General features: G+C 50.3%; 1 protein-coding gene across 2 annotated transcripts in view; it reads right to left on the bottom strand.

The window, feature by feature from the left end:
• Positions 1 to 2,823: 2,823 nt before the first annotated feature.
• Positions 2,824 to 14,587, bottom strand: part of HJURP (Holliday junction recognition protein) — a 16,365-nt gene continuing 4,601 nt past the window's right edge. The window contains exons 4-9 of one of the 2 annotated variants that reach the window (XM_007103182.4): positions 12,859 to 12,952; positions 10,518 to 10,582; positions 9,235 to 9,327; positions 7,964 to 8,042; positions 4,305 to 5,896; positions 2,824 to 3,088 (exon numbers count right to left, since the gene is read on the bottom strand). In XM_007103182.4, coding sequence (XP_007103244.1) covers positions 3,047 to 3,088; positions 4,305 to 5,896; positions 7,964 to 8,042; positions 9,235 to 9,327; positions 10,518 to 10,582; positions 12,859 to 12,952 — 1,965 coding nt within the window. In that variant the 3' untranslated portion in view covers positions 2,824 to 3,046. Of the gene's footprint in view, positions 3,089 to 3,602; positions 5,897 to 7,963; positions 8,043 to 9,234; positions 9,328 to 10,517; positions 10,583 to 12,858; positions 12,953 to 14,587 lie in introns of those variants that run through there. The other variant, XM_007103181.3, reaches the window with a different exon arrangement.

A 14,587-nucleotide genomic window follows, 5' to 3' on the forward strand; every position in this document is an offset into this window, starting at 1 on the left:
CGCTGCCGGAAGACCTGAGTCCCACTGACACAGCTGAAAAGGATGTGCCCTTCGGTACAGGTCCTGGGGGAAGCCATACAATTGTAAAATCGGGTCTCTGATCAAGTCCCTTAACGCCCCTGTGAAACATTTCCAGATGGTTTATAGACCCAAACTCAGAAAGCAAAAATTTAAGACAACATGGTATTGTCTTAAACCTACCCTAGGTTTTCCTTTAAAAGTAATAGAAGCCACCAAAAGAAAAGCGTTAACTTTTCTATGTTAAAATATATCTTCTGTACGATAAAATATCGTAAAGTTAAATAAGTCACAGATGGAAGAAGTTACTTGCAATTTATCTAAAACTAGATTGATTCATATAATTGGATTGGCGTACAGAATATGCCCAACTCAGTAATACAGCAAATTAAGAAGCAGTGTCCTGAGAGAGGGCTTGAAAAGCCAGTCCTCCCAGGAAGGCGTGCAAACTGCAATGCTCTGCGTTTCACGCCCACAGCAGTGGCGCTGGCTAGTGGCAGCAGTGTGGGGAAAGGGGACCTTTTATTATTGCTGGATGGAGCGCAAATAGGATTAGGCATTTGGGAGAGGACTTTGGCAATAATTATGGAAGTGGAAGACATGACCAAGTCACCTCTGGGTGGGGCTGCAGGTAGATCGGCACATGTGCACAAGAATGGTGGCGGAATATTCTTAGCAGCAAACAACCAGTGGGACAGTGGGACGCACCAGCTACCCGAGGAACTCTACAATAAGACCCATGTTCATCAGTCAGCTCCTGTCAAATGCAAACACCTCTTGGTGAGACAAAGTTGCACAGTGCATACAGCCCCGAGTTATTTATGGGAAAGTTAAAATCACATACCAGTCTGTATAGTTAATGGGGTCCTTTATTGGCAGATCCTATAAACCGGCTAAGAGGATCTAGCCAACTTCCTCTGGGCCCTTCTGCCACACCTTCCTCCACTAGACGATAGAGCATCACAAACTCAGTTTTCCAGCCTCTGGCAGCTAGGGCTGGCCGGTGAGACTTCACATGAGTGCTAGGTATGGAGGGCGGGGGAGGGAGGCCAGGCACAAGCAGTTTTGGGCAAGGATGATAGTTTTCCTGATGAAGGAGAAACGGGGGTTGTGCTCTTAGGAAGCTGCAGGCACGCGGGAAAGGTCTAGAATTGCGGGGCCACACCCATCCGGTCTGAGTCTGAGCCAGCAGTCCCCTGCCAGCCTGTACTGAGGGAAAATGAGCCTCCTGCAAGGTGTAAGGCTCTTGGCCAGGCTCTCAGCTCCAGGCAGTGCAGGCCCTCCCAGTTCACAGGGCTCTGGGCTGAACGTGTCCCCTCAGATTCACAAGTGGAAGCCCTAACCCCCAGTGTGATGGTAGCTGAGACAGGGCCTTTGGGAGTTAATTGGGTTTGGATGAGGTCATGAGGGTGGGGCCCCCATGACGGGATCAGTGCCCTCCTAAGAGACACCAGAGCTCCTCCTCTCTCCACATGACACAGCAAGAAGGTGGCTGTCTGCGGGCCGGGAAGTGGGTCCTCCCAGAGCCCGACGGTGCTGGCTCCCTGATCTCAGTCTTCCAGCCTCCAGAAACAAACTTCTGTTGTTTAAGTAACCAGTCTTTGGTATTTTGTCACGGCAGCCAGAGCTGAGTAAAACACGCAGGTAATGTCCTAGTGAAACAAGGTGTGGGTGGAAAGCGTACATCAATACAGGGAGAATGGTCACCAAGGGACAGAGGGTGGGAAGGAAAGGTGTGCAACTCAATCTCATCTCTAAACTTTTACTTAAAAAATCCATTACATGCAGCAATATATTAACCATTTACTCAGGATATTGGTACATGGGTTTTGTCACTGTGTTCTGAGTACTTGAAATATTTTATTTAAAAGTCACTGTCCGAGGCCAAGTTGTAAGGGGGGAATTTATACTTGGAGATCATTGAAATTCCACCAGAGAGAGATGCTAGAACCAGTGAATTGCCAGAGCTCCCTACGTTCCCGGTGTCTACCTTGGCCCATTCCAGTACAAGCCAGTAAGCCCTCTGTACCTTATGGTGACCTAGATGAGAAACTGTCTCTACAACGGAAAAAACAAAAACAAGAATTAAAAAATTTAAATGTTATGTGTATCAAAAATATAGACAAAATTAAAGGGCATAGAAATTAAAACAAACAATCAAAAAACCAAGAAAAAAAAAAGTCACTCTGATATCCTATTATAAACAGCTCCAATAAAAATCATGAGGTGTCGTGGGTGCTGAGTGGCTACAAGTGTGTTTTGGGACCATCACAGGACTGTTTATGTTTTCATCTAAAAATATTAAAATGTTAGGAATTACTTTTATGGGTAAGTTGTATGATGGTTCAATTTGCTACCTCCTATTATGGAAGATACCAAGTCCCATGGGTCTGAATTTAAAAGACTAGCAGCTGTATTTTCCTTCCAGGATCACTGTATCCAGAGCTTAAACTTAGGTCTCATAGCAAACGATTTCTCTAAGGAAGTAGGAAATGTAAGGGAGGATTCTCTGGTCACATCTAAATGTAACAAAGAAAACATGAGAAAAATCGGCCTATAAAGAATAACAGTAGGGGCTTCCCTGGTGGCGCAGTGGTTGAGAGTCCGCCTGCTGATGCAGGGGACACGGGTTCGTGCCCTGGTCCGGGAAGATCCCACATGCCGCGGATCGGCTGGGCCCATGAGCCATGGCCGCTGGGCCTGCGTGTCCGGAGCCTGTGCTCCGCAACGGGAGAGGCCACAGTGGTGAGAAAGCCCGCGTACCGCAAAAAAAAAAAAAAAAAAAAAAAAAAAAGAATAACATTAAAAAGTTTAATTGGTCAACTTTATTCAAATAATTTCCCAGAACCCAGAGAGTCATCTCAATGGAACCAATTTCATAGAAATTTGCTTTGAAGGGCAGATAAGCAAAGCAAGTTGTCATATATTCTTGAGAATTAAAAAAAATACACAAAAATCAGAGAGGAGAGGGAATACTTCAGAATAACTTGGCAATAGATTTTCAGCTTTGAGGTTTTCTAACACGAAATCACTTTTCTCTTCCATCCTGAAAGATGTGTTGTTCTTTCCTCTAAAAAAAAAAAAAAAAAAAAAAAAAAAGGATTTCAGTATAATTCCACTAGAATTCCCATTGCCTGCCCCCCAAAGCTTAACTGTTGTATTCAACTCCATTGAATATATATAAATATTTGAGTCATTATAGAGAATGCTATGATACTTAATAAATACCCTAAGGAACGTAAAGAAAAAGAAAGTAACGGTAACCCTTCAGGCAGGCAGTGCAAACTGGTGGTTAAGGCCACGGGCTTTCGAATCCTGGCCCAGCCATGCACTGCCTGTGTGGATTCAGCAGTTAAGACTACATTTCCTTATTTATAAGACGAAGAGCTAGCACTGCCTATTGGACAGAACCTATCTAATCAAAGGGTTCACATGGGGATTAAGGAAGGAAGGTGTGAAAAAGCGTTATTAACACGGCCTGGAGCACGGAGGGCACTCAGAGGTTAGCCCTTAAAATTCCTTGTGTTCACAGCTCATGAAGATTCGGTCCCTTTCCTCAAGAAATTTATAATGTTAAGTAGAGAGAGAAAAGAAAATACAGAGAAATGGTTAAGTATGTTTATATTGTAGTTCCAGAAGGAGCCAGCCAAACCAAACTCAGTCAGATCCCATCAGCCAGCGGACAAGTGACACGGACTCGGGATACATCGTCCAAATCCCTACGTGCGACACGCTGAAACGCATGCTGGGAAAGCTGGCACCCACGTGAGAAAATTTAACCACTCACGACGGCTTGCCTCTGGAGAAGATACAATGGTGCATGCAGGGTAAAGCTTCAGCTTAAGGCACCTGCGCAAGCTAAACTGTGGCCAAGGTTGGGGAGCAGGCGGGCTTCAGTGGGGAGGACGGGAGACCGTGGGCCGAGCAGGAGTGTGTGGTCCGGCCCCTCACGTGTGTGGGATGCTGCTGGGGGTTCTCCAAGGGCTGACTCCTGCTGCCCCCAGGAGGGATCCAGAAGGGGTCAGAGTCGTCAATTCTAGATCAGTTTTGCCTACGACAGCTACGTTCCGAGTGTGAGGTGAAGCGGCTGGAAGTGACAGTTTGACAAGGATGGGATAGAGTGTCTCACGGGAAGCTTTTTAGAAACATCCCCTAAATGCATTCCAATAGAAAATGCGTAAAAATGCTGATTTTAGAGGAAGGAAAAGAATTTGGGAGAAAGTTCGGAAAATTAACACCTAAGAATCCTGTTGCAAAACACGCACATTCGACAAACAGAAACGCACCTTCTTCTCTTCCCAGGTGGGCTGTAAAGAGCCAGCCTCTTCCCCAGGCCTCGGGATGGCTCTGCCCACAGGTGAGAAATCCCAGGGTCCAGCCCACCATCTGCACACCTGAGGGTCTGATAATCGGCGTCGTTTTGTGGGGACTTGATGGCCCCAGCCGGCATCGAGAGCAAAGCCTGTAGACGGAGGGGCCCCGATTGTGTTTGAGCCGAGGGGACTTTTAATGCTCTGCTGGGGTGATGATGACAAGTTTGGGGGGCCCTGGGAGCCAGAGTCTGGATCGAATTTTCCTAAGAAGTCTTCTTTTTGATACCGAACTCCCACACTTGCTTTATCTGGAGATGCTCTGCTACCCGAAGGCACCTGCGTCTGCTGAAGCGATTTTTGGCAATACTTTTGATGAAGCTTGTCAAATTTTTCTTTAATGTCATCGTAACGATCCCTGGCATAGACTGGAGGTTGTACCCTGGGTACTGAAATGGCTTTGTTGAGCGATACTGACTTCCTAAATCCTCCCAGATCATTTCCTTGACAAGCAAGGTCAGAGGTCTGCTCCGAGCGGCCCGGGCTGCATGTGGAGTTGGTCTTTGAAAGTGAGGGGAAGGAGTCACTCTCTGGTGGGCAGCTACCCTCTCTGATAGATCTTTTGCCCAGGCTTTCAAAAGCCTCACTCAACCTCTTAGCTTTTGCTCTGTGGAGAGGGCTACTCGGCCTGTGGGCTTCTACGCCCTGGGGGCTACCACGGCTTGCTGGACCACCTCTGTACACATCCACAGCCGAGGAGCCGGGAAGGTAAGTCAGGCAGGGCTGCTTCCTAAGATTCGAGCAATATTCCTGATGAAGCTTGTCAAATCTGATTTCGATCTCCCTATAACGATTCCCTCCCTCGCCCGGCGGTACTCTGGGTCTAGAGCCTATTTTTACAGGAGAAATCAACCAATTTAATGTCATGAATCTATTTTCCTGATCAAGATGATACACTGCATTGGAGTCTAAGTAAGTCAATGAAGAATGATGCTTCTGAGGCGTTCTCGGAAGCTCCTTCCAATGTGAGGCGAATGCGTGGATCTGGGGTTTGTTGACTTCAAAAGCCCTTCCCAATTTTAAACCCATCTTATGGCCAGAAACATCGAGTAGGTTCTTGCGATCTCTGAACACTGCCACGTCCTTCGCAGGTTCGGAGCTGGGTGCACATCTCTCCTGGGGGCTCCTCCGAGAGCGCCCGCCTCCTCTGCAGCTCGTTCTATTAATTCTGCTCTTACACCTGTGCCTCCGCTTGGAGCTCCAGTTCTGGCGGATGAACGTCTTGGTGGAGATGACGCAGGAGGGCCTCACACCCAGCAGGCAGCTCATGGAGTGCAGCATGCCCGCGTACAGATCGCTGAGTGTCGCGTTGCAGATGTCCTCAGCCTCAGAGCATGGGCTGCTTGAGAAGCTGCTGCCACCGGTCCCTCCCTGTAAGGAGATGCCATCACCCTTCGGCACCAGGGCCAGGCCTGCTGAGCAAGAGAGCGGAGCATCACCCTCTCTGGGCAATGAGGTTGGCTGAAATGGGCCACCGGGGCTCTCTTCAGAGACGCCACCGTAGTATCCTGGAGAAACACACACACACAAGGCGAAGGCACGTTAACCATTTAAAACCGACCACACGCAGAGATCAGGGAACCGAAGGCTGGATGGGGACCAGCATGGTTTTGTTTTCTTTTTAATTATTACTTTTCATTGAGATACAACTGACATATAACATTATGTTAGTTTCAGGAGTATAACATAACATTGTGATTTCTTTTTAAGCAATACGAAAAACAAAAGCAAAAGCAAAATTCACAAATATTTGGGAATAGACTCTTCTCAGAGATTTCTTTCTAGCTATCAAAACAATTTACTCTCCACTGACCTCCCTAAAAGGAGTCTTCCTTCCCTGTGTGATGGTTTGGAAATTGGTTGCCTTGTCAAAGATTAATTAGCAACCAGAAAATAATGACCCTGTTTGCCTACAGGGCTGGGTGGGGGAGGGAGAAGACTCCTGGGCACACCTCTTCACACAGCTTCGACTTTTGCCTCGTGTTAAATGTTTTACATATCAGAAAAATAAAATTAAACCAACAAAGATGGGGATAACTCTAAAACTGAATACAGACAGGGAAAATGACCCTAACTGTATGTCAGACTGACAACAACCAGAAGAGAAAATAGAATCCAAGTAACTCTGAACGTGCTCCCTCAGTGGGGTATTATCTGAGGATGACAATGCTGCTTGGAGCTCTGGAACCTTCTTCAGCACATTGTTGAGCAGAGTGGTACCAGGTGCTGTGATTCTGAGGCTACTTGGTGCTGCACGACCGGGCAAATGAGCCTCGTTGTTAAGGAGGAGCCAGCGGGGGCTGGGGGAAAACTCTGGAACCGGTGGGGGACGAAGAGCTCAAAACCCCACGGAGACAGGTCGGAGGACGCAGAAGCCAGAAAGGAAGGGGCTCCTCCAGGCTTAACGGGTGATGAAAACCGACTACAGATTCTTATGTGAATTTAAAAAAAAGAGAAAAGTCCATGAGTTCTTACTGATTCTGGAAAAGTTAAAGAAAGAAAAAGCATGTTGGGGAGGATAAAGGAAGGGAAAAAAAGAAATGGAAGGGGACAGCTCAGCCTTCTTTATACAAGAATGCCAACGAAAGCAGGCAGGCAGAACCAGAAGAGGCCTGTGTTCGGCCCCAGCTCAGGCAACAGTCATGGCGAGATGCTACAAACCATGGGGTGTGAGGGTTCTGGGGAAAAGGCTACCAGGCAACCTCAAGGGGTCAACTGCAGATGATTCCAAGGATAAAAGGCACTTCTGCAGTGAGAAATCTGGTGGGGCCTGCCTTAACTGTGCGACCAGACTCAAGTCACCAACAATGGGACAGGCTGACAGGACGTCCTGAGAGGACAAAAACGTCACCTGTGTAGTATTTTTGCCAAAAGTGTTTAACGTAAACTTAACCACATATAAGTCCAAATTGAAGGACATTCTGCAAACCTACTGGAGGCCAGGACTATTCAAGAAAGTCAGTGATGGCAAAGTGACGGCAAAGATGACAACGGCAAGGCCGAGGGGCCCTTCCGGACTGAAGGAGACAGTCAGCACGACAGGTGGTGCCCCAGTGGGTCCTGAGCTGGTTAAACAAACAAAAAAGGCTGCAAAGGACAACGATGGCGCGACTGGGTAAAACCGGACTGGGTCACTGTGACGTTTCAACGTGTGCCAAGTTTCATGTGGTTCTGAGGGGACTCAGCCAGCATTCGGAGACACTGCAGCATTTAGGGACGGTATACACATGAACGCAGATACATATACACACGTGTACGTGCGTGTATGTCGGGAGCGATAGAGCAAGCGTGACAAAATGTGAATTGCTAAATGTAGGTAAAGGATGTTTATTGTATGAGTCCTACATTTCTGGAGATTCAAAAATTTTCAAAACGCTAAGTTGGGATAAAGAGCTAATCAGCCATTAGCGTGCAAGTCCCGGAAGGAAAGAGCACTTTGTTTCTTGACGCGTAATAATTTACCTAGGACGTGCACGTGTCTCTCACAGTTCATGGTGATGAAACATGCCCAGCTCAGGGCGCCCTGGCTCTACCGCAAGTGAACGGTCCGTGCAAAGTTTCTACGTCACACTCACCTCGGGCAGGCCTGGCGGGCGAGGCCAACGAAGGGACCAGGGTCACACGGGTGTCCTTTCCCTCTCCGTAACTGGCACACTGAAATCAAAGCGGATGACTTTAACAGAGGAGTTGTCAGGTGTCGGCTCGGGCTTCCCGCCCCAACGGCTCTCCCAACCACAGACGGTGCGTCCATTTGCGGCTGCAGTGGTGACACACGCGACCATGATGACAGACAGCGGCCGGCTGGGCCTCCGGCAGTGGTGGGAAGAGCTGTCTTAGCAAGATCCAGGAGCTCTGCCCCCACGGCCTCCAGGTACCGCCCCCTGCCCCCCAAGGGCCACCACCGCCCCACGTCTTCCAGAATCTCTCTCGGGAGGTCTGGCGGCTTTTCCTCCTCCACCATTATCCTCTGACGGCGAGGACAGCCGGTCCAGGTAGACGGAGGGAAGGAGACCCTGTCGCTGGGACAACGGAGCTGGTCCCGGCCCTGGCCTCCTTCCCCGACCAGCAGGGCGACCAAAAGGCCGCGCTTGCTGCTTCCAGACCAAGGGAAGAGGCATTTCCCGCACATCCGCTCGTTCTGATACAGGCCTCTCGCTGTCAGCAGCAGCCTAAGAAAGTGTCCACGCTCCTGTTAAGTTGGCTGCCTCTGAGATGAATTATTTATTCCAGGACACATACTTCCTAGTCATCTGGTATTAAAATGTCCTTTGTTTTAGGAGATGAGACTGACAGAACTTGGAAAACGAAAGAGTTGGCGTCCTTGCGTGAACTCCACCTTTAGCCTTCTGCGCTCCTTCCGGCAAAGCCCCAGGAAACTGGCTGCCGTGGAAGGTGGACGGTAGCAGGCCTGGGAGGGGGGCTGGTGAGCTGCCCACCTGCCACGGGGTCCACTGCAGCCCCCGATCTCGCCAACATCACGGCCAAAGCAGGCAGAACAGGTGCCCTGCGGCCCGTGGCAGCGCCGGTCACGCCAGGGAAGGGGGGAGGTGGGCGCTACAGCTTCCCTAATTCTGCGGCTTAGAAGCCCTCTGCCTGAGGGTGGGGGCCCTACTAGATCCCGGGAGCTGCCCAGAGCACAGCAGGCAGCCGATTCCGCTGCCCGAGGGTCCCAGAGGGTTTACTCAGGAGGAGCGGGAACTGGGGAGCCTGTGAGCGAAACGGTTTGGAAACAGCCGTTGAAATGCTCTTTGCAGGCTCTGTAGCGAGCGAACGAGACGAGATGACACCTCAGTGTGTCTCTAGTTCATGGTTTACTTATATGAAGACACACCCTAGGAAACATTACCTCCAAACACCCTTCATCCTGCAGCAGGATATCCACTTGTGTCAAGTACTTCCTCCTTAGCTCATTTTTCAATGGGCTCCAGGGCACTGCAGGCTGACACCAAAGAGAAGTCAGTATTCGTCAGAGCTGCTGGGTACGGCCGAGCTCTGGGATCCTGGGACACACTGGCAAGCTCGTTAGTGTACACGTCTTTAAATGAAGTTCCTCGAAGTCTCTTCTTCACCTCCTGCTGTGAGCAGCACAAAGTGGTCCAGCCCCCTCTGAGAATCTACCTGACCCTGGAATCCGACTTTAGGGAACTGACCCAACGGTAATAATCCGAAAGAAAATAGAAAGACAAAACATACCAGTTTGGGGACGTTTATGACAATATTACTAGAACGAGAGAAAAAAAAGAAACAATATCCTTCGGCGAGTTTAGGACACAGCTACTGCAATTGACCCCAGTTGGTATGTTTATAAGAAAAGAAGTTCAGTGTCCAACTCAGGAGGCAGGAACCCTTGCCTCTCCTATCCCTCACCTGCCATACGTTGGAAATAGGGGGCCTCGGCCTCCACTGTGCACCCCGGTGGGGCTTAGTCAGGGCCTGGGGCTGCAGACTGGGGGGTCACAGGAACACAGCGGGGAATGGCCGACACCTTGGCCCTTTACTGTCAGGGCCGCCTGCTCCCCTTCCCTGCCACCCCGACACAATACCTCACAACGCACCCCTTTCCTCCCCCAGGGCCACTACCTAATTCTAGATAGACGCTACAAGTCACACACGGGTGTGTGGGCAAACCTCTGTGCAAAAGTAGTGCTTTTAGAGGAAAACCACATGCCAGCTATTCTGGCATCTGACCCAGGGGTCAGGTCAGAGGCTCGGGTGGATTCTGTCCTGTGTGTTCTCGTCCATCCCGAGGGCTGACCCGGAAACGCTCCCCAGAGCACCTCCCTTATGACACCATCTCTGTGGGGAAAGACCGACTCAGAACCCAACTTTCTACACCGTGAGGTCGGTCAAGGCGCAGGGCACACGAGGATCGTTCTATCTGCAGAGGGAACGTCACCCAACATTTACGTAAGTTCAGTAAATCAGGCTTGAACTGGGGCAGTACGTGCTGAACCGAGAAGGGGTGACTTGCTGCCTTAGGGGATCTGAACGTGGGGACAGAGACTTGAGGGGTGATGTCAGCAAAGAGCAAGCCTCAGAAGGGAACTTACAGGAAGATGCAGGTCATGAGAATGTGCACTTGTCCCCAAGCCTCAACTCTGTCCCTTCATTACAAAAGACAGGTCTTACCATCAAATTACCGGCAACCACATCTTCCTGGAATAAAGTTGTATCAGTATCACTGCTTATTGAATCTAAAAGCAAAGGAAATTTCCATCAGAATTTTTACAGAAAGCTTGCATTGTTCTCTCGAGGACAGTTTTTGCATTGCTTGAGTATACCTTACAGTGAAAACGCCTATTGCTCCAAGTGGCCCCCTTTAATAGGGACATGGCTATCTGTCGCCATGCAGAGAAACCATCAGAACAGGAACACGCCCAGAGTCGGGGAGACGCGGGAAAGCAACTTTCGTATCACCTCTGGCTCTTTCCATGGCCTCTGATCCTGGAAGCTGAGTCCCTCTAGGCCAGCACTGTCCAGGAGAACGTTCTGTGACGGCGGAAGGTCCCCCAGCTGCTGTCCAGCGTGTCAGCCACTAGCCACACGTGGCTGTTGAACACGTGGAACGTGGGTAGGGAGGCTAGGGAACTGAATGTTAAACCTCACTTAATTTTCAATGAATTTGAATAGTCACAGGTGGCTAGTGGTTACCACTGGACAGTTCAGCTCAAGAAGAACAATTTCTACTGATTTCAAGCAGTGCAGGAAATTCACGGGCCCAAGGCTTTATGGAGTTAAAATTTGGATTGATACCGGTAAACAAATAACAGCCATGAGTAAACATCTCCATCAAGTTCTTTCTAGTTCTGATCTGAAAGACCACCGGTTTCCCCTTTAGGACTCAACCCATATTTCTGACTGCCCAGTGCGGGCAAGGGTCTGGGCAGGGCGGACCAAGGCTGCAGAAAGGCCAGTCCCACAGGACATGGGTGTTCAAGAACAATGACAAAGTCTGTAATTACTCAGCTGTTTAGCTGCCACAAGGGGAAGAGCCAGGTGTGGAGAACACAGGTAAAAGTGGGAGTCTGCTCCAGTCTGGGGACCAGGGGGCTTCCAGGGGGCAGTGAAAAGACAGTGGGCAGGTCAGGCATGGTCTGAATTCTTTTCACTCTCGGAGGAATGGGCAGCCATTGCAGTGCTTTGAACAGAGAAGCCACGTGACCAGATTCGCACGTTCAAAGGTGTCAGCGGGGTGGAGGCCAGGTGGAGACAGGAGCTGGCACCGTGGAGGCATGGGGCAGAGGGGCAAGAGAGACGGTGGTGGCAAAGGGCACGGGACAGCGCTGTCTGTCCCGTGAGGAACAGATATGAGGAAGAGGGAGGGGCTGAGGCCAAGAGGATGCTGGGTTTCTGGCTCATTCTACAGGGAAGACGGTGGTGGCCTTGTCCTGAGGACAGGTCTGGTGGGTTGGCTTTTTGAGCTGAGATATGCAGAGTGCAGACAAAGAGTTCAAGGAGAGAGGCCGCTGGCAATAAACACACCCAGAGGGGGTCTGGGCAGGGGATTCCACTGGAGTGAGGGACAAAGATGCCCAACTCTCGGAACGGGTACCAGTGAAGGTGGGGGGCAAGACGATAGAAGGGCTGAGAGGAGGGAGAAAGCCCGGAGGGTCAGGGGCACTGAGGCCACGGCCAGACTTTCCAGAAGCTCTGCGTGCTACTGAGAGGACAACAGGATGAAAATCAAATGCCAACCGGATTCAGCCACGGGGCCGCCGGGAGCCTCACCACAGGGTGTGCTTTTGAGCCGGAGCCAGAAGCCAGAAGGGGACCAGCTGAGGTGTGCACGGGGGCAAGAACACCAGAGGCGGTGAAACGGGCCACGGTTACAGACTGGGCTGTGAAGGGAAGGTGAACACGGGGAGGCAGCTAGAAAGGGGCCCGAGACGGGAGATGTGAGCTCTGTTCTGTGTGTTCAAGGTGAGATCTGATGGGATGTACCCAGGGTAGAGGGAGAGGCTGGGACAGAAAGAAAGAAAGATGATGGGTGGATTTCTGAGAAAACAGACTGGGCCAGGGGCTCAGAGCATCACGACTAGCCTGAGGAAGGGAAAGGAGTCCCCACGGGAACAGGAAGCAGGAGAAGGACGCCTGCAGGGCGCGTAGGAGTTAGTGGTCCATGACACCAGCCCGCAAGGGCACATCAAAGTCTTACTGTTAATACATTCTTGAGATTAATCTTTTTTTTTTTTTTGGAAAAAGGTCAAAACAAAACAAAATGGGTGGGTGGGGGTGAGGGCTTTATTATTCTAGAATATTCGAGTACCGTTTATGTGTCAAGTACCACAATGTAACTGTGAGCGAGACAGCTCCTTAGAAGAGCTTAGAAAGAAGTAACAGGGCACTTTCAAATGTTTTAGTTTTTAAAATACACCTTGGAAAAAGTCAGACTGAGGGATCTAGACTTGAAATGTTCTGACAAAAAACCCACGTCCCTCCGGACCTGGCTTTCTAGTGCCAGGACACTCACCCTCAACTTGTGTGCAGGGCAAGGGAAGCTCGTGACCTCCAGCTGGGACTTGCATGGGTCCATCTGTCCTGTCGTCCGTCTTCACCAGGGAGTCCTGAAGTCGATAAGACACGCTTGATTCGGTCATAACACATTTCAAAGCCACTGTCAAGTAACACACTGATGACCCTTCCTCCTCCTTTAGCGTATGAGAGGACAGGAAGTTTCCCGGGGCTCCTCTTCTAGAATATTACGGTACAAAAGGCCTCAAAACTCCTAGCAGATAGACAAGCTTTCCCTTGGAAAAAGAACAGAGCTTTCTTCCTCTGGCCGTGCCAAGGGCTGCTGCCTCAGAAACCACTTGGGTGGTAAGTGATGGAGCAGGGAAAGCGGGAAACAGGGACACGAGTGGACAGGCCCAGAACGCCCTGGCCTGGAGGCAAGCACAGGGCCAAGGCCAAAACGGAACAGGATACAACTGTCACCAGATCCTCAGGTGGAATCCGGAAATTCAAGAGGCCCCTGGGGGACTTTCTGTGACGTTTTAATCTTAACAGTGAGTTTATCTCCATGTCATGAGACCTACAATTCCTTTAAAAGCCTCAGCATGTGGTGGGACCCCGGCATGGGGAGCCACTTTCAACCTGAGCTCTGGCCACGGGGCGGTCAGCTGTCCTGACCAGGACTCAGCCTGCAGGGCAGTCAGTGGGCCGCCCCCGAGGAGGCTGTGCTTCCCTCTCTAGAGCCTCATCTGCACAACTGGCCTCTCTAACAACCATAACGAATGCCATGGATGGGCTCTCATTAGGGAAATTGGAGAATTCCAGATGCCAGATTGGCTAAAATATTTTTAGGACCACCCCAGCCTTGCAAGAACAGGAGTGAGAACGTGGTGAGGCCTGTCCCTTTCGGGGCAGCGCCCAGGCGTCATCTCCTAGGTGTCTGTGAATCCTGCCTGGGGGATGTCACCTCCTTTGCCTTGGGTGAGCTGGGATGGGGCAGAGTATCCGGAGCCGTTTTGTGTCTGGAGGCGTCACAGAACTTGGCCTGAGAATCACGCGGAAGCAGCCAGTCGGCACCAGCGTCTAACTACAGGCAGCTCTGGGGTCAGAAACAGAACCCAGGCCATGTGATAGGACAAAGCCTTGAGCCAACGCACAGCCCACGGGGCCTACTGCCTGCACAGCCCCAGGGAGGGCGGCAGGGGGTGACCTGAGCGAGGCTGTAGACCTCTGAGTTGTCATCACAGACCGAGCCCAGTTTTCTAATCCCAGGAAAGGGGCTTAAAACTCCGTAGATTCCAGGGAGGGCTCCTCCTAATTTTAAGTAAAAACATTAAATAAATGTGCAGATGAGAACACTTTGCCACCAAAACCATTCAAGCACTGGCTCATCAGTGGGTACCATTATTATGTGTAATTTAAAGAATGCATATCCTTTGACATAATGATCCCACTTCTTGGCATTTACTGAACAGGGGTGACAGCACTGGGAAGAGATAAGAACGGTTCTCTGTCTCTGTCTATAACAGGGGGTCTTATGAATAAAGTTTTATTGGAACATAGCTGTACCTGTCTGTTCACCTATTGTCCTTGGCTGCTTTCCCCTTACAATGCAGAGCTGAGTGGCTGCAGCAGAGACCACGTGGGCGGCAAAGCCTAAAATATTTATCATCTAGACCGGTGGTCCCCAACCTTTTTGGCACCAGGGACCGGTTTTGTGGAAGACAATTTTTCCATGGACCGGGGCG

Source organism: Physeter macrocephalus, chromosome 2 (assembly GCF_002837175.3).
Source record: "Physeter macrocephalus isolate SW-GA chromosome 2, ASM283717v5, whole genome shotgun sequence".
NCBI classification, from domain to species: Eukaryota; Metazoa; Chordata; class Mammalia; order Artiodactyla; family Physeteridae; genus Physeter; species Physeter macrocephalus.